At 48.2% G+C, this 20,094-nt stretch overlaps 1 protein-coding gene across 1 annotated transcript in view; it reads right to left on the reverse strand.

Moving 5' to 3' along the window:
* CUX2 (cut like homeobox 2) overlaps positions 1–20,094 on the reverse strand; it is a 265,234-nt gene that overhangs the window by 32,919 nt on the left and 212,221 nt on the right. Inside the window, exons 5-10 of the mRNA XM_079987653.1 lie at positions 14,492–14,629; positions 13,047–13,170; positions 10,104–10,180; positions 6,195–6,261; positions 2,173–2,221; positions 1,953–2,057 (exon numbers count right to left, since the gene is read on the reverse strand). Of these exons, the coding sequence (XP_079843779.1) occupies positions 1,953–2,057; positions 2,173–2,221; positions 6,195–6,261; positions 10,104–10,180; positions 13,047–13,170; positions 14,492–14,629 (560 nt within the window). The remainder of the gene's footprint in view (positions 1–1,952; positions 2,058–2,172; positions 2,222–6,194; positions 6,262–10,103; positions 10,181–13,046; positions 13,171–14,491; positions 14,630–20,094) is intronic.

The raw sequence follows: 20,094 nt of genomic DNA on the forward strand, positions 1-20,094 counted from the left end.
GCCAGGCAGAACAGCTCTGTCTTGCAGGCCCTGCAGAAAGATGTCAAGTCCCACAGGGCCCTAGTCTCTTGTGACAGAGCATTCCACCAAGTCGGGGCCAGTACTGAAAAGGCCCTGGCCCTAGTTGAGACCAATCTAACCACCTTGCGACCTGGGACCTCCAAAGTGTTGTCATTTGTGGACCTTAAGGTCCTCCGCGGCGCATACCAAAAGAGGCGGCCCTGTAGGTACGTGGTTCCAAACCCCACGGAGCTCTTTAGTTTTTCTTTTCTTTTTTTAAAAAAGGAACTTCTTGGTGGCTGCATCCCAACAAAATTACAGCAGGATTTTTTTTTTTAAGGGGGGGGGAATTTGGAAGTCTGTCAAGGGCCGCATTCTCCCGTGGGCAATTTGCCAGGGGCCGCATGCTAGTAGCAGGAAGTGATGCACAAAAACTGTTTTGGGAGGCAGGTAAAAGTGTGTGTGTGTGTGTGTCTGCTACAGTTTTTTGAAAGCGTTTGCAAGTCTGCCCTCTGTGGGTTCAAACGTCTCTTGAGATATTGTTGCCTAATTTGGCTGGATGGTTCCTCAGCTGAGGGAGTCAGTTCTCATCTACGTCTGGAAGCCATTTTGAATAAAGATGGAGGACTGAAGCATCCCAAACTTTGGAGAGGGCCTCCAAAGTTCAGCCTCATTAAAGGGACCCCTGACCATTAGGTCCAGTCGTGACCAACTCTGGGTTTGCGGCGCTCATCTCGCTTTATTGGCCGAGGGAGCTGGCGTACAGCTTCTGGGTCATGTGGCCAGCATGACTAAGCCGCTTCTGGCGAACCACAGCTGTGCACGGAAACGCCGTTTACCTTCCCGTGGGAGAGGTACCTATTTATCTACTTGCACTTTGACGTGCTTTCAAACTGCTAGGTTGGCAGGAGCAGGGACCCAGCAACGGGAGCTCACCCCGTCCCGGGGATTCGAATCGCCGACCTTCTGATCGGCAAGTCCTAGGCTCTGTGGTTTAACCCACAGCACCACCCGTGTCCCATCAGCCTCATTAGGTAAAGGTAAAGGTACCCCTGCCCGTACGGGCCAGTCTTGACAGACTCTGGGGTTGGTGCGCCCATCTCACTCAAGAGGCCGGGGGCCAGCGCTGTCCGGAGACACTTCCGGGTCACGTGGCCAGCGTGACAAAGCTGCATCTGGCGAGCCAGCGCAGCACACGGAAATGCCGTTTACCTTCCCGCTGGTAAGCGGTCCCTATTTATCTACTTGCACCCGGAGGTGCTTTCGAACTGCTAGGTTGGCAGGCGCTGGGACCGAGCAGCGGGAGCGCACCCCGCCGCGGGGATTCGAACCGCCGACCTTCCGATCGGCAAGCCCTAGGCGCTGAGGCTTTTACCCACAGCGCCACCCGCGTCCCCTCATTAGGCCTCATTAGGCCTACACAAATAGAGAGGCAAATTGGGGTCCTTGTGGAGCCATTCCTGCTTGGAGGAGGGTCCTTGTGCTGGGGGCTTCCACTGGTAATTGAAGTTCATTGGGTCTGCTTTGTTGCCCTTTCAGGGGCAGGAAGACAGTTTCCTGGAGGACTGACCAGTCCAGAGGCTCTACACTTCCTGCCAACTGCAGGGGCTGATATTGCATGCCTCTGGGACCTGGGCACACGAAATCCCTTCTCACTCACTAGGCAAAGCCCCAAGCCTTGGGCTGCTGAGGTCGCCGGTTCAAGACTGCAAACTCTCAATTTGGAGAATCTCTCAAATATTTACCAAGGGATTTGGGGCAGCAAATCTGTTGTCAATTCACTTAGGCAAGCCTGCCTCCCACCAAAAAAAGTGGTCTTGGATTACAAATCCCATCATGCCCAGCCAGCACGATGGAAGTTGTAGTCCCAAAATTCAGGAGGTTGGGGACGGTTGACCATAGGCCTCGTGACATAGGCTGAGGCCCAGTGGAGGTCTCCTCCTTGTCCTCACCCCACTGGATCCCTGGGGAGAGCAGCAGGCCAGGCGAAGAGAGCTGTTTACAGATGCAAGCTGCTCCCGCAGGCTCTCCACCTCCCTCTGTGCAGCCTCGGCTCTCTGCAAGGAAAGAGAAGCAGTGGTTAGTGCGTCTGCCAAAGACAGCAATCGCAGGGGGTCACTTGCGCTTCCCAGCACACCCCAAACCCCTTCCTTCATCTCTCCCCATGGTTACCTGGTTGGCTTTTTCAAGGTTCGTCATAATCATGGCCACTTCATCTGTCCTGCGGCAGCAAAGCAAAGGCAATCAGTTATATAACATGTAGGGACAAGTGCAGAGCTTGGACGGGAGATTGCTTTACTTTACACTGAAACCTGGATATCTTATGGATGCAGGGAAAGGCTAGCAGAAGGGCTGGATCTGAATCCAAGGCAATATTATCGTCAAGGCTCTGGTAGCCCCGCCTGCGTTTCACCATGGGATGGCGAAAAGAAAAGAAAAAGGTAGCTGTGGTTTTGCTCGCAAGGAAAACAAATATATCATAAAACATATTCCATGTTCTAAACCAGGGGTCAGCAAACTTTTTCAGCAGGGGGCCGGTCCACTGTCCCTCAGACCTTGTGGGGGGCCGGACTATATTTTGGAAAAAAATAAAAATCAACGAATTCCTATGCCCCACAAATAACCCAGAGATGCATTTTAAATAAAAGCACACATTCTACTCATGTAAAAACACCAGGCAGGCCCCACAAATAACCCAGAGATGCATTTTAAATAAAAGCACACATTGTACTCATGTAAAAATACCAGACAGGCCCCACAAATAACCCAGAGATGCATTTTAAATAAAAGCACACATTCTACTCATGTAATAACACCAGGCAGGCCCCACAAATAACCCAGAGATGCATTTTAAATAAAAGCACACATTGTACTCATGTAAAAATACCAGACAGGCCCCACAAATAACCCAGAGATGCATTTTAAATAAAAGCACACATTCTACTCATGTAAAAACACCAGGCAGGCCCCACAAATAACCCAGAGATGCATTTTAAATAAAAGCACACATTCTACTCATGTAAAAATACCAGACAGGCCCCACAAATAACCCAGAGATGCATTTTAAATAAAAGGACACATTGCTCATGTAAAAACACGCTGATTCCCGGACTGTCTGTGGGCCGGATTTAGAAGGCGATTGGGCCGGATCCAGCCCCCGGGCCTTAGTTTGCCTTCCCATGCTCTAAACCAGCCTTTCTCAACCTGTGGGTCCCCAGATGTTTTTGAACTACAACTCCCATCACCCCTAGCTAGCAAGGCCAGAGCTCAGGGATGATGGGAGTTGTAGTCCAACAACATCTGCGGACCCACAGGTTGAGAACCACTGCAGTCTAAAGGTTATATCTTGAGTGTGTTTGTGTAAATGTACCAATTTTCATACAATGGACACGTTCTGCGGTGGCATACGGCTTCCCTGACTGATGATGCCACCTTCATTTTATTTATTTCTTAAAATTTACAAACCACTTGGTTGTTTACAATGTGCTGGATTGCTCCGGTGACAAAACACACTCCATAGCCTCCAGCTGGTCCTCTCTTACATTTGGTTAATGCTACATAGTAAGGGGAGGGACGTGGGTGGCACTGTGGGTTAAACGACAGAGCCTAGGACTTGCCGATCAGAAGGTCAGCAGTTTGAATCCCCGCGACGGGGTGAGCTCCCATTGCTCGGTCCCTGCTCCTGCCAACCTAGCAGGTCGAAAGCACATCAAAGCGCAAGTAGATAAATAGGTACCGCTCCAGCGGGAAGGTAAATGGTGTTTCCGTGCGCTGCTCTGGTTCTCCAGAAGCGGCTTAGTCATGCTGGCCACACGACCTGGAAGCTGTACGCTGGCTCCCTTGGCCAATAAAGCAAGATGAGCGCCGCAATGCCAGAGTCGGTCACGACTGGACCTAATGGTCAGGGGTCCCTTTACCTTGCAGAATCTCTAAAAGGATAAAGCCTCTCTCTCCTCCTCCCCCAACCTCCAACCCCACACAAAAGGAATGTGGATGCCAAATTCTGCCCCCACCTCATCCTTCCTCATTCAACATGTAGCAGCTAAAATCTTGATCAAAGGCAACGTTTTTTACCACCTCGCCCTAAGCAAACAGTTGCACACAGCATGATCAAAGAACATCTGGTCGGGCATGATAGGAGTAAGCATTCCAAGTCTGTTGCATAATCGGAACGAGAAATGTGGGAGATGCATCTGAATGGCCGGCCGGCCAGGAGAATGCTGAAAACAGCTGGAAGAGGAGTGGGGAGGGGCCACGACGACACACCACCCATTTCTGGCTGCCTTTCAAGGATGCTGCTGTGATGTTAACATATGAGAGTGCTGGAGATGAAATAGTTAAACAGGTTACCCAATCAGGACCCAGGGGGTGGAGTCAGAGGGACTATAAAACTCAGCTCTGGGAAGGGCAAAGGGAGGAGTTCGTTGGGTGGTTGGTTGGAGTGGGAGTGAATTGGGATAGAGTCTGTGGGTAGGTTGAGTTCGTGTAGAGAAATAAACTGAGTCAGGAACAGTTAGGGGCTAGGAAGACAAGTAAATATCTGAGAGGTGGTTTAGTGAGGGAGAGCAGGTAGCAGAAATTATAGGTCCGGATAGGCACCCCATGAATGTAATTGACTGATACGGTTTATGAAACCACACGCTTGTTAAACTGCAATAAATAAACAAAAGTTTATGTTCCAATTTAACCCTGACTGGACTCAGTATTGTCCCAGGTAGGGCCTGGGTGGTGGCAGCGAGAAATAAAGTGGTGGCACAGGGATCAATAGATGGTGAAACGACCGGGGACCCTGTGTGATCGCCACAGCTGCTTGCCAGAAAAAGGAGGCTAGGAAAAGGCACTCCTGCCCTGTGACAAAAAAAAAGAACCCCAACTGGGACACAACCAAAGAAAATAAACACAAGAGCGTCTAGTGAAGCTCTGTGAAAGATAAGTTGGCCTCTCAGGGATCTCACCCCCTCCCTCACCTGCAATAGGGATCCTGCAACAGGATCAGGATCAAGGTGGAGCAAGCTTGTTTTCTGTTGCTTTAGAGGGGAGCGGCCAGACCAATGAATTCAAATGGCAAGAAATGAGATTCCAACTAAACCTTAGGAAGAACTTTCTGACGGTGAAGACAGAGGAGTGGTCTGTTCAGCTGTATTAATGTGTATTTTTGTCAATGTTACAGAGCGTACTTGTAACATGTTTTAATGACCTGCCAACCACTAACAAAGAAAGTATGATAAGTCTATCTGATTTTGTTGGGCTTTTTGGTCACCATTGCCCTGGCTCTCTTGCTAGATTTTGTATTATTATTTTGCAGCAGTCACTGCCACCGCTGTTTTATTATCACATTTTTGTATTGCATGAGATTGTTATAAGGTGTATATTCTTTGTTTCTTCAGCTTGTAAACCGCCTTGAGTATTGTAAGATGGAAAGGCGGTATACAAATTAAAAGTGATGATGATGATGATGGGTGATGCCTGTGTTTGCTATTTTATTCATTTCATTGAGTGCTACAATTTTGCATGTTAAAAGCAGTGACTGTGAGCCACTTTGTGTGGGATGTGAAACACAAGAGCAGTCAAGTACAACATTCCTAGAGTGTACATGTTTACACATGGGGAGGGATGTTTGTCCAGCCAGCAGGTAAACTTCCTGGGCTGGGACAGACTTCCTCTACATGTGACTAGAGGTGGGTGTGGCCTCACCTGTGCAGGTAATGATAAAAGCACAGGGCAAGGCAGCCATCTCTCTCTTCCCTCTCTCTTTCACCACATGCATCGAAGAAACAACATCTACTGAGTGAAAGATGCTCTCTTGGCTGGAAGGGACTGTCTTCTTAAAAGATAGATTCCAAGTGTATGTTACTTCATTAAGCTAAAGTCTGCCTTCTGGGATCTGATTGTGAACAGAATGTGAGTAAACTCTTTTTATACTTTTGTAAAAGACTGTGTCGTCCAGAATAGTTATTATAGAGGCTTTAGCGAGCCTGAGCAAATGCTGCCGTTGCAAACTTAAAATAAAGGGGAATGTTTTACTCTGCTGAAATTGGGAAACTTGTTAACACAAGTTGGATAAGGATATAATCAGACAATATATCCTCTCCTGCATCCCTGAACATTCCCACACTTTGGACCTCTTTATGTGGAATAGCAGCCGAGAAATGCGTTAATGCAAATAAACGACTAAATAAATGAGAGGGACTTACTTTGAAGCTGCCTCTTCATCGTATTTACACCGCAAGTCGACCAGCTCTGTCTGGGTTGCCTTCAGTGCTGATTAGCAAGGGGCGGGGGGGGGGGGACACAACAGAAGCAGAGGGTCAAAAACACCCTTCCACTGGAATCTGATAGATCATATTTGCTCTGGACAGCAAGAGAGAGATATGACCCAAAGCCTTTTTCAAGAATATTACTCTGCAGTAGCATTAGGATGTGCCGAGCATCATGGGGAAGGAGATTTTAGCAAAATACTAGGACAGATGTTGCTAACCTGGTGCCCACCCAAATGTTTTGAACTACAACTCCCATCAGTTGCAGCCAGCTTTTTTCTTTAGCCATGCCCCCCATCAATATGAAATTTGTTGCAGGTTTAACTGGCTGATGTAATAGCCTAATGCTTGATTTAAACTGGGCAGCCGCCCCGTTATCTATCGATAAAAGGCAAACAAACATCACCTGGTGCTTTGCAGAGTATTAGCAGCAAAATGAAATACCCCTGTCTTGAGCTTACAATGCTGTCATTTAACCTATTTTATTTATTTATTTTCATAAATTTATATACCGCTTGATTGTGAGAAAAAAACCTGAAAACGGTTTAAAAAAGCAGCAGCAGCAGCAGCAAGGAAATTGTAAATAAAAAAACAGTTAACCACAGCTATTTTAAACATTCAGAAAATAATAATTAAAATCAGAAACAAACGAAAAACAGATTAAAATACGTGTAAAAACATTCTGCAAACCTGGATCAGCTTTCCTAAACAAAAATGTTTTGAGCAGGGGCCAAAAAGAGTACAGTGGTACCTCGGGTTAAGTACTTAATTCGTTCCGGAGGTCCGTTCTTAACCTGAAACTGTTCTTAACCTGAATCACCACTTTAGCTAATGGGGCCTCCTGCTGCTGCCGCGCCGCTGGAGCACAATTTCTGTTCTCATCCTGAAGCAAAGTTCTTAACCCAAGGCACTATTTCTGGGTTAGCGGAGTCTGCAACCTGAAGTGTATGTAACCTGAAGCGTATGTAACCCGAGGTAATACCGTACAGCGAAGGAGCCTGCCTGGTGACAATAGGCAGGGAGTTGCAAAGTGTAGGTGCTGCCAGGCTAAAACATTTGGGTTCTTAGAAATGCAGAATGGGCATTATGTGGCTCTGGGAACCAGGCTACTCCTGCAGACTGAAGTGGATGAGTGGGTAAGACGATCTCGCAGGTAAACTGGTCCCAAGTTGTTATGGGCTTTACATACTCATAATTGGCCTGGTAGCAAACGGGCAACCAGTGCAGATCTCTGTCCTCAGGTTTTGTATTCTGACAGGGCCTCGCTCCTGCCAGCAATCGTGCTGCAGCATTCTGCACTGACTGTAGCTTTTTGATCAAGTGCAATGGATGCCCCAGATACACTTGTTTTGAATGCCCCCCCCCTTTTTAAAAAAGGTTTAATTCTTTGCATTATACTTTAATCTGTACTTTGATGAACCCCATCTGGAAGCTGCTTTGGGAGTAATTTGTTGCTCTTACTGTAGAAAACATATATATATAAAGACACCTGGGAGATGGTGGGCAAGGCACGAGAAAGCAGCGAAACAAAAAGTTGGGACGGAATGCATGCTGCTGAATATAAGTAGATTTAGACTTAGGTCTTGTTCCACTGAGATGATAAACCTTTGTCAAGACAGTACCACTTAAGACAGCATATGATCTACCTGTTTCTACATATAAAAGACCTCCCTGCACCTAGAAAGCTAGCTACTGAGGTTCCAAGCTAGCTTTCTGTTAAGTTGTGGGTGAACATATCAGACGACACAGCGATTCTTCAAACAGCTCTTGTTTATTCCCAGGCCAGGACAGAACTGAACTGAAGGGTTCAGTCAGCCTGCTTATATAGAGCTCCAGTACAATGTAACTGTAACAACTTTCTGTAACTATCCAATCACTGAATGTCACTTTCGATCCCTTATTTGCATATGTGGACCTGAACTATCTACAGTATCCCCCTGCTGGCCCAGGGTGAGAACTTCAGTACGTAACACCTTCTGTGTGCAGCAAGGAGGATTTGTTCTGTTTCGTTTGGAGAAATCTGAAGTGGTACAACCCAGAGACCCAGGCTGATACCTGTAAGGAGGAACAAGGCCTTTGTTTTAATTGGGAGTAGGACTATGCAAAAGGGTCGTTTAGAAGCAGTGGGTGATCTAATGAAGGATTGGAAGGGAAGGGAAGAGAGAGGTGGGACTGTGCCCTAGGTAGAAACACCTGGGGTAGTAGAGTATTGGACCAGGACCTGGGAAATGAGGCTTCAAAGGCAGGCTTAGGGCCAGTCACATCTCAGCCTAACCTACCTCACAGAATTGGATACCACATACACCATCTTGAGATATATGGAGTACTGTGATGGCCTGGGATTCCGATTCAGAGGCTGAACCAGAGGAATCCCAGCCTGCACAGGAGTCCCCGCCTCCAGGGCCGGCTGAACTGGGGCAGGGCCTTGATGCTGAAGCGCCTGCACCTGTGTCGGAGCCTCCGGAGCAGGCACCAGGTGATCCCACTCTGGCTCCAGAGGTGGTTGAGGACTCAGTGCCTGCAGGTGAGTCTCTCCCTGGGCCCAGTAACCCTTTAGCCTCTCCTGAACTGCAGAGACTCAGGGCAGAGAGGCAACGGGAACTGGTTGCTCCCAGGAGGAGTGCTTGCCTTAAGGCCAAGAGAGGCGGGTCTCCTGGGGGCCGGGACCACCCCTGGCCTCAGAACAGATAAAGGCCAGTCGGCCCGGTCCCAGGTTGTGGGAGCAACGTCGTTGTTGAGTTCCTGTTCCTGCCCGGACCCAGACCTGACTCTCCAGTGCTCCTGTCCCCGCCCGGCTTCCTGTTTCGGACCTCGCCCCGCTCCGTGTGGACTGATTCCAGGCTAGTGACCAAGGACCAGACTTTGACTACGCCTACGGTAACCTTCCCCCTGGGATCAGCACAAGTACTGTATTTTTCGCTCTACAGGACACAGTTTTTCCCCTCCAAAAAGTAAGGGGAAATGTGTGTGCATCCTATGGAGCGAATGCAGGCTCCTTGGCTTCAGCGATAGCAACGTGAAGCCTCCGAAGCGCAGAGGGAGAGCTCCCTCCGTGCTCCTTGGCTTCGCGTTGCTTTTGCTGAAGCCTGGAGAGTGAGAAGGGTTGGTGCGCACTGACCCCTCTTGCTCTCCAGGCTTCAGGGATAGCCGCCTGAAGCCTTCGGAGCGCAGTGCGAGTTCCCGCTGCGCTCCGGAGGCTTCAGGTTCCTTTTGCTGAAGCCGGGAGAGCAAGACTCTCCTGGCTTCAGCAGAGAGGGAGAGCTGCGCAGCGCCCCTTCAGCCAAGCGGGAGGAGAAATGGAAGGAGCAGAGAGGGGGAGAAATTTTTTTCTTGTTCTCCCCCTCTAAAACAAGGTGCGTCCTATGGTTGGGTGCGTCCTATAGAGCAAAAAATACGGTAAATATTGGGGGGAGGCTATAAATGTCATAATAAACAAATAAATTAGAGGCAGCAAGAGGAAATCTCTGAAGTCATTTGAAACAAAAGGAGACAATTAGAAAGCCTACGGTTGGAAAAAGAAAACTGCCTTCAGTTAAAAGGTGCTGAGCCTCACAGATGCACGAATCCACAGAGGGTTATACAGTGGTACCTCGGGTTAAGTACTTAATTCGTTCCGGAGGTCCGTTCTTAACCTGAAACTGTTCTTAACCTGAAGCACCACTTTAGCTAATGGGGCCTCCCGCTGCCGTCGTGCGATTTCTGTTCTTATCCTGAAGCAAAGTTCTTAACCCGAGGTACTATTTCTGGGTTAGCAGAATCTGTAACCTGAAGCGTATGTAACCCGAGGTACCACTATACACGAAGCTAGAGGAAGCCTCAGGAGCATTCTGGTCACGAAAGAGCTACCTGAATGGAGCACTTTGATCTTCTCTTCTGCTTCCCCCAGCCGAGCGGCCAAAGTGATCTGTGCTTCCTGCAGCCCCCTGGAATGAGACAAATGTCAACTGGCCGCTCTTGAGCTAATAAGGCAGTCGAATCCCAGCCCGGAATAAAATTGCCACCTCTCCTGTCAGCCAGCAAGTTTGAACTGGGGTAAGAGACGGGCTGACTGAGGAGGGCTCCAGGTCGTTGTTTTTATTGCACATTTGTGGTGGCTTGTGCTCTTGATGCTATTGGGGAGGTTATACGCGAACCCATTTTCAAATTTGTTTTGAGCCTGCAAAGGTTCTGGGGCAGCCAAACTGCTTCCCTTCTGATCCATGCGCATCAACTTCCTGCTGAAAACTTTTAAAAACATGAATGCTCTGCTTAATTTTTGTCCTGCTTTCGTTGTGCTACAGACCCTCTGGGCAGCATCGCAGAACAAGCTGAAGGAGAATGAATTGGCCTCTAATGCGCTATTAGCTGTGCTAGGAATGTGTTGCAGAAAGTAAAACATCAGTCAGGAGAAGTCCTGAAAAAGCAACAAAAATGTGAATGGGGAGATCCTGGACTCTGCATCCCGAGTCATAAAGAGACCTAATTCCTTTAGAAAGAGCAGCTGGGCACTTTTGCAAAAACAGCTCGATGCTGTTTTTAACCACACATTTTGTGTGGATTACAGCCAGAGTGTGTTTTAAATTCCTGCATGAATGGATTCCAGATTTTTCTAATAATTTCTCCCCTCGTTACTGATTCCAGCAAAGAGGGGCATTTGTGTTAAAAATGCACAGGGGGAAAATCTTGTGTTTTACCAATAAATGCGATGGGTTGAGTGGGAGGGGCTGCACAAATCCTCTTGCCAGGTTGCCAAGGGAGGAACTTGGAGAGGCGACCAGCCTCTTCCCCAGTACGTTTCCAAGCACAATTCAAAGTGTTGGTGCTGACCCTTAAAGCCCTAAACGGCCTCGGCCCAGTATACCTGAAGGAGCGTCTCCACTCCCATCGTTCAGCCCGGACACTGAGGTCCAGCACCGAAGGCCTTCTGGTGGTTCCCTTGCTGCGAGAAGTGAGGTTATAGGGAACCAGGCAGAGGGCCTTCTCGGTAGTGGCACCCGCCCTGTGGAACGCCCTCCCAGCAGATGTCAAGGCAATAAGCAACTATTTTACTTTTAAAAGACAACTGAAGGCGGCCCTGTTTAGGGAGGTTTTTAATGTTTGATGCTGTATTGTTTTTAATACAGTGGTGCCCCGCAAGACGAATGCCTCGCAAGACGAAAAACTCGCTAGACGAAAGGGTTTTCCGTTTTTTGAGGTGCTTCGCAAGACGAATTTCCCTATGGGCTTGCTTTGCAAGACGAAAACGTCTTGCGAGTTCTTGCGAGTTTGTTTCCTTTTTCTTAAAGCCGCTAAGCCGTTAATAGCCGCTAAGCCGCTAATAGCCGCTAAGCCGCTAATGGGCTTGCTTCGCAAGATGAAAAAACCGCAAGACGAAGAGACTCGCGGAACGGATTAATTTCGTCTTGCGAGGCACCACTGTACTTGGTTGGAAGCCGTCCAGAGTGGCTGGGAAACCCAGCCAGATGGGCGGGGTATGTATAAATAAATAAATAAATAAATAAATAAATAAATAAATAAATATTATTATCATCAGCATCATCTGTGGTGGCCCCCCCCCCACCGTTCCACATTCTACAAAAAGCACCACACAGAGTGGCACAAGACCCCTCCCCTCCTCGGAAGCCCCTCTGGTATGCACAAAGGACTTGCAGGGGGAGGGTGTGCATGCATGCAAGGTTATTTTCTCCACGAAAAGGAAAGGAGTAGCATGCCAAGGTTTATGGATCCCTCTCCTCGACTCTCCTCTCCTCCCAAGTCCTGATTCTGAAACGTGTGTTTGATCTCTATCTCTTGGAAGAGGAGAATCAATTTATTTCATAGAATTTATGCCAGGTTTGATTGTGGAAAACAAACAAACAAACAAACTTCAAAGCAGTTTGCAAAAAGAATAAAGCAATAAAATGGTCAGAAAAAAATGTATTTAAACATTCAAATAATAATTAAAATAAGCGATAAGCTAAAACCAAATTAAAACACATGTCAGCATTCTACGTGTCTGGGGTAAAGGTAAAGGTACCCCTCACGACTCTGCGGTCATCTCGCTTTACTGGCCGAGGGAGCTGGCATTGGTCCACAGACAGTTTTTCCGGGTCATGTGGCCAGCACGACTAAGCCGCTTCTGGCGAACCAGAGCAGCACACGGAAACGCAGTTTACCTTCCCACTGGAGCGGTACCTATTTATCTACTTGCACTTTGAGATGCTTTCAAACTGCTAGGTGGGCAAGAGCTGGGACTGAGCAACGGGAGCTCACCCCGTTGCGGGGGTTCAAACCGCTGACCTTCTGATCGGCAAGCCCTAGGCTCTGTGGTTTAACCCACAGCGCCACCTGCATCCCATATATCTGGGGTAGGCTTGCCTAAACAAATATGACTTTAGGAGGGGCCGAAAAGAGTACAGCCAGGGTACCTGACTGATGTCAATAGAAGGAAGTTCCAAAGTTTGGGTACTGCCAGACTAAAATATCGAGTTCTTACAGACGTGGAACAAGTATTATACGGCACCTGTAGCAGGGCCAGTTCTGCCAACCGAAGTAGTTCAGTGGGCATTTATGGGGTAAAGTGATCTCTCAGGTGAACTCATCCCAAGTTGTTAAGGGCTTGGGACAATAGCAACACCTTGGCCTTGTATGTATGCTGTTGGGGGTCCCACTCCGGTTAGCAATTGTGCTGCAGCGTTCTGCACCAACGGCAGCTTCCAGATCAAGGGCAAGGGGAGCCCCACACAGAGCGCAATGCAGTAATCTTTCTTTCTTCAGATGTCAGCACCCACTCCCTGCCACCAAAAAAACCACAAAAAACTACTCACGTACTTTTGCTTCTCGGCTTCATTTCTGTGGGGCGAGTTTTCCGCAAGGAGTGCTTTGCTGTTGATGCTGGCAAGCCTGGGCCCCTCCGAAGCAGCCAGGCCGACCGGAGGGGTACCTTCTCGTTCCTCTGGGGGTGTAAAAACCAGACCCATTAGCACAATAGGGAAGGGCGGGAAGCAGCGGAGAAGCCTTCAGAGACCACGGTATCAATTGCAATTTGGAGTCCCAGCAGGGGAAACAGGGGTCTGAGAGCAGCCCTGCTTCTTGCCAAAGTGAGCAGCTTCCTGGCTTGGTTGTCTCTGCTAATGGCCTCCTTCAGCAAGGCAAGGCTGATGGGCAGAGCGAGAGAAGACTCTGCTCATGCCAGGCCCAAATGGGGGCACATTCTCTCTGCGCTTCCTGCAGCTTCGTGTGCAAATGACGGGGATGGAGTCTCCTTTCCCGCTGCTTGGCAGCACCGGCTATTAACGTTCATAATTTACAGAGGCAAAAAGTCCTCTGGCCTGAGGAGGGGACAGAAGCTTGCATTTAGCCCCCTAACACCCCCTGGGAAGTTTGCTCCCACCTGCCGCAGACTGCCATGCAAGCCACACTAAAAAAAACAAGTTAATTAAAAACAGAATTTGTGCCTCAAGAGCAGCAGAACTCTGCGTTCTTTATGCACAACACGAAAGCACAAAACGGGCCATTCGGAAACTCTCCATACTCATGCAAAAAGAGCCTGTAGAACCGTCAGATTGGCAGCCTTCTAAGTGAGACTTCTCAGCTAAGGCTGATGGGAGTTGTAGTCGAAATTGGCAACCAGTGTGGGTCTCTGAGCACAGGTGTTATATGCCCTTCTTGTAGGAATAAAGTGTTTACTATTTGGACCATATAAATGTGTGTGGGACTGGTGTGTGTGTGTGTACAAGCAGACAATAAAAAGAAAAACTAAAGAGACTAGGACACTGGGCACTGAAGGCACCAGACAATCAGCTCCCACAGCTGTACACTTTCAAGCATATACAGTGGTACCTTTGGTTGCGAACAGGATCCGTTCCAGAGCCCCGTTCACAACCTGAAAGGAACGCAACCCACGTCTGCACACGCTGCAATTTGCCACTTCTGCGCATGAGCACGACGTCATTTTGCGTGTCTGCGCATGTGTGAGCAGCGGAACCCGGAAGTAACCCTTTCCAGTACTTCCGGGTCACTGCGGGATGCGACCTGAAAAGATGTAACCTGAAGCAAATGTAACAAGAGGTATGACTGTAATCGCAAGCATAAGGACTGGAAACTTGGCTGTTTCCCACTAAATGAGAGCTGGGATTCCAGGGGGCTAAATTCCATGGCTTTCCCCTGCATCCCATGTATCTGCATCAGTTGCACAGGCCCTTGTCCTCACTCCATTCTGCAGCTTGGTACAAATGGCTTTGCTTGAATCATAAGGGGCTTGTTGGACCTGGTACCTTTTGCACAAAGGAGCTCCGAGTTCTTCTTCCGCAGCCTGTTCAGCTCCTTCAAAGGTGGGTTTTCAGGACCAAGGCAGTGCAGCTGCTGGCGCCGGTCTTCAAGGCTCCGCGCCGTCTCGAGGGCCGGTACAGGATCTAGACAAAGGGCAGAAGATGAACAGAGGTAGTACCAGCACCCACAAAGTCAACCCATCGAGGAGGCCACTCTGGCAAGGCAAGATGGCGCCAGTCTCTGAATTCCCCCCTCCTCATTTCTGGGGCCAGCTCCACATCTGAAGAGAGCCTTGGAAAAATCCCCCTTCTTGGTGGGACTTAACCTACAGGCAACAATGGGAGGCTGTGAGCTTCCATTTTAAATCTCCCACAATCCCCTTGGGTGTAGCAGCACCCTGAGGCATTGTGGGAAATTCAAACGATGGCTTTCAGACCCAGGGCAGGCAGGTACACCGGTGGGCTGCTGCAGCCTAGTTAGTGTGGCACAGCTGATGGCACAATGAGATTTACACCCTAAGGAGGTCTTTGGGCAAACAATTTAGCAACCATTTAAAAAACCCACAGAGTAACAGCCACAGAGTAAGAAGCAGAAGGTTGCGAGGCAGTGGAGGGCATGATCAGGGCACACTTTAAAACAACAATAGTTTTATCTGCTTACCACTTTCCCTGTGGACTTTAAAATGCCACGGCAGACTTAATGCAACATTGCCAATCATTCTGCCTTTTTAAATAATAATAATATTATTTTTTTGGGGGGGTGCCCCCCATGCGTTCTGATGAAGCCCAAGCACTTGCCACAGAGACCTCAAACGTCTCAAAGCTTCCTGTTTATCATCTCAAGGGCACACATTCTACAAATCTGCCTCTTTTGCTCACGGCCACTTCGTGTGAATTAAAGCTTAAGTTATGACAGTACCAGAAACAAAGGGGTCAACTCCATTCCAGATCTGGAATGCAAGTGGGGCTCACAGAGCTGAACCCTTCCTCTCCCACTCAAAGATTTCCCGCAAGGAGAAAACAAAAATGTCGTGGAAGAAGGTTTGAGCTACTTTTCAAAGTGTGGGGATATGGGTGGAGGTAGCATTCAAAGCAGAGACATCACCTTGCCAACAAAGGTCTGTATACTGAAAACCATGGTTTTCCCAGTAGTGATGTATGGAAGTGAAAGCTAGACCATAAAGAAGGCTGATCGCCAAAGAATTGATGCTTTTGAATTGTGGTGCTGGAGGAGACTCTTGAGAGTCCATTGGCCTGCAAGAAGATCCAACCGATCCATTCTGAAGGAAATCAGCCCTGAGTGCTCACTGGAAGGACAGATCCTGAAGCTGAGGCTCCAAGACTTTGGCCACCTCATGAGAAGAGAAGACTCCCTGGAAAAGACCCTGGTGTTGGGAAAGATTGAGGGCACAAGGAGAAGGGGACGACAGAGGACGAGATGGTTGGACAGTGTTCTCGAAGCGGCCAACATGAGTTTGACCAAACTGCGGGAGGCAGTGGAAGACAGGAGTGCCTGGTGTGCTCTGGTCCATGGGGTCACGAAGAGTCGGACACGACTAAACAACAACAAACATTCAATCATGTTATTCTCCCCCCACTGCCCACAATCAATTTTTCTGCTTTCTATGTTGTTTGATCAAGAGGAGGTGTCCCAGAACATGCACCCTCCCTACATTGCAGAGATGAACCAACTCTCCTCCAGGGGCACTGTTGCAACATTAACAGTAATTTTCCTGAAGAAAAGCCCCAGAGAGTTAGGCTCCAGGGAGTCTTCCGAACACAGCTTGAAAACTACTGTCCTCAGAAATGCCCACCAAGCCGGTTGCAAATGTGCAGGGAGGTTCAGCTGGCCCCACACTTCCCAGGGGAGGAATGGTGCTCAGGCAACCATTCCTCAACGCACGGAAGCACCGTGCGCACTGCTGAATGCGCACGCCCCACGCTCTGGAGAGCAGCCAGCATCCCTGCAGCTGTTCTTTAGCAACACCGAGCTCTGGCACACAGGGGATCCCCGCCGCCTCTCCAGCTACTTCCTTGTATTTAAATCATTGCTCTTAAAAGGGAATCAAGATGCAAAACAGTTCGCGTAACAAGTCATAAACGACCGTAACTCATGCCAATGCAAATGAAGATCAGGCCGAAAGTATGAGGGATAAAAATGCCTTAGCACATGTCTCTCTGTGTGTATACATTCGTATTCAACCTCAACAGGGTGGTTGGAGAGGAGAGGAGGATCTAAGCAAGACTAGAAGCTTGTGGAATTTGCCCAGGTACATCCAGGTTTCAGCCGGCATTACCCACCTCACTTCTAAGCATTGTCTTTGCAGCCCATAAAAGGCCAGAAGCTGGGTTTTGAACCCAGAGTGTTGCCAGCTTCCTGAAGGAACTCTAGTGCACCCACAGCCCTGAATTTATAGCAGCTGCCTGGGACCAAGCAACACACAATGCCATGAGGGCAAGCAATGAAGAAAAGGTAGAAGAACCAATGGCTGGTTCATGCCCCCTAACAAAGAACGGCAACCCCAGAAGCCCAGATCTTGCAGTCCTCACCAATATTGCATTGTACAGATGGTACATAACACCAGTGCAATTAGGGAAAATGTACAAAACTAGTTCAAATATATGTTGGAAGTGTAAGGAAAAGGAGGGGACATTTTATCATACGTGGTGGGATTGTAAGGTAATTTGGGAAGTGGTATACAACGAATTGAAGAAAATGTTCCATTTAACATTTGTTAAAAAACCTGAAGCATTTTTATTAGGGATTGTAGGGAAAGATCTGCCAAAAAAGCTGAAAAACATCTTCATGTATGTGACAACGGCTGTGAGAGTTTTAATAGCACAAGGATGGAAGACTAAAGAAACCCCAACTAAAGAATCGTGGCGAGAAAAATTGATGGACTATGCAGAACTGGCAAAACTGACATACAAGCTACGGGACAAGGATAACTGTGACTTTAAAGATGAATGGGAACCCTTTACAAAGTATTTGAAGACGCAACAAAGTGAACTGGACTCCTTGGCTGGTTTTGAATAAACATTCACAAACTTTTTATTGATAATAATCAGCTAAATAGTTTGAGGATCTATCAAACTGTGTAACATGCAGAAAACAGTATTTTTTGAGAAATCAAAGACTGGAACTGAGGGAAGTCGGGGGGTGGGGGGAGGGAGGGGGAGGGAGGGAGGAAAAATGGGGGTGGGGGAAATAAGGATAATACGTTTTGTTTTAATTTTGAATAAAAAAGTTATTAAAAAAAACAACCAAATATTGCCGGACTTGCGAACTGGAGAGCCGATCTAAGTGACAGAGTCTCTTGCAGCCTAGGCTTAAAGGATTTTCCATCCTGCTCCTGTTTGCCACTGCACGCCTGCCGGAGTTACTGTCCAACAGCACGTTCTGCCAATAATGCCTGTTTACTCAGGCCATTGCGGGCGCAGACAATGGCGGTTTCTGCAGAGGTAAGCAGGTGCATTCCAAACAGGCCTCCTCCTTTCCGTCAGCAAGCCGCCATCATTAGCCGGCATCTGCTCAGCGGGAGAGCTCCATTATGCCTCCCAGGGCCGATGTAATTATACATTGACATAATTAACCCAGCAAGCCCATTAGGAAGGCCAGCTAAAAAATTCATCTATAATTATTTGTTGTGTGCATGCTAATGAGTCCATCTGCACTGCCATTGTACAACACGAACAAATTAATTTACAAGTCTGGATCTTTTTTAATAAGTTCAAGAAAATGGCTCCCATTGTACTAGACTCTTGTTTCTTCCTTTCCCTATTTTTGTTTTCGTTTGAGCGGGGAGGAGGAGGGGTGGAACGAGACGAGGAATCGGGATTTCTAGGGTCAAAAATTAGGGAGACTAGGAAGAGATGGGACCAAGTGAGTTTTTCTTGCTAATATGGCAGGTGAAGGCAGCAAGAAAACCAGCCCTCAGTTATGACAATAAGAACAAGGGCCAGCATAATAACAGGCAGGAGAAAATCAAAGGCAGCTATTTTGGACTGTTCTTGTGAATGGTGACACGGAGGTGTTGCTTGCCACGGGATCCCTCATTGTCTGAAGGTAAAAATCCAGACAGAAAAGCTCCCCCATCCCAAAAGTCATTGTTTAGACAATTCACACCCGGACACCGACCGCAATATTCTGGATATGTCCTGGAGGCTCTGGATGTATGGCAAACCTACAAGGGGGTGACGTTGAGGGATGATGGCAGAAGAGGCAACCGGTTTTCCTGAAGGGGACCTCCTCCTGACCACTATTTTATGACAGAACATGGATACCCACCCCCTTTGTGTTTGTTTTTACTCCACATCACCGGCTGCTTGAAGTAGGGGAAATGCAAAGGGAAATGGCATTGGGGAACATGGTTGATTTTGCCACAAGTTAAAGGTAAAGGTAAAGGGACCCCTGACCATTAGGACCAGTCGTGGCCGACTCTGGGGTTGTGGCGCTCATCTCGCTTTATTGGCGGAGGGAGCCGGCGTACAGCTTCCGCGTCATGTGGCCAGCATGACTAAGCCGCTTCTGGCGAACCAGAGCAGCGCACGGAAACACTGTTTACTTTCCTGCTGGAGCGGTACCTATTTATCTACTTGCACTTTGACGTGCTTTCGAACTTCTAGGTTGGCAGGAGCAGGGACCGAGCAGCGGGAGCTCACCCCGTCGCGGGGATTCAAACCACCGACCTTCTGATCGGCAAGTCCTAGGCTCTGTGGTTTAACCCACAGCGCCACCCACGCCACAAGTTATAGAGGGGGAAAACAGGTTATGGGGATGCCATCTTACAGTGGCAGCATCACTTATTTATTTTTTATTTAAAGTGGACTCCTGTCCTCACTCAGAGGGCAAACAGTATATTTGCCCTGGGTTTATACAACACTGTTCAGATGTAAGCCTAGGTGAAATCACTCCAGAGACTGCGTCACTAATAACTAACGATATTCTCTCTCACCCAGAGACACAAAAACATGATGACAAGAAGACATTGCAGGCAAATATTTTCTCTACCCAGATAAGAACATTTTGCTGCCTGAGATGGAATAGTGAGTACCCGAGGCGACAAACTATTTTGGTACTCAAGGAAGAAAACCCTACAAGCACCTCTTCTTCTCCCTGGCTCTGTCAAAATGCAATAATAATAAATTAAACAACTATTTGGTGTCCTTTCATTGATACCCAACATCTGCCACCTGAGGCCACCGCTACACTTTGCCTAATGATAGGGCCAGCCGCATTTGTTCCCTTCCACCTTGGGCATCACTTTCCGAAGGCCCAGTTCTGGATGCTGCCACCCTTATCATAATGTTCCAGAGAAGCAATTCGCCCTGTAAAATGACTCCACCTGCCAGCCTGTTTCTGAGTGTAATTCGAAGTGCCGGTTTTGACCTTTTCCAAGCTTGAAGCTCCTTGAAGGACCGCCTCCTCCTATATGAATCTACCCATCCTTTCAGCTGTTTCCCATTTCCTCCATTTGCCACTGCTGTCTGAGGAATGCTTGGTGCCAATGTGTGAGGGAGCTTTCCTTGTGATGTTCGGACCCCATCTGTGGAACTCCCTGCCCTAGGAGGTCACGATATCTTATTCTTTATTTGTGTGCTGCCAGAAA

This window comes from Podarcis cretensis (assembly GCF_951804945.1).
Source record: "Podarcis cretensis genome assembly, chromosome: 8".
In the NCBI taxonomy this organism is placed as follows: domain Eukaryota; kingdom Metazoa; phylum Chordata; class Lepidosauria; order Squamata; family Lacertidae; genus Podarcis; species Podarcis cretensis.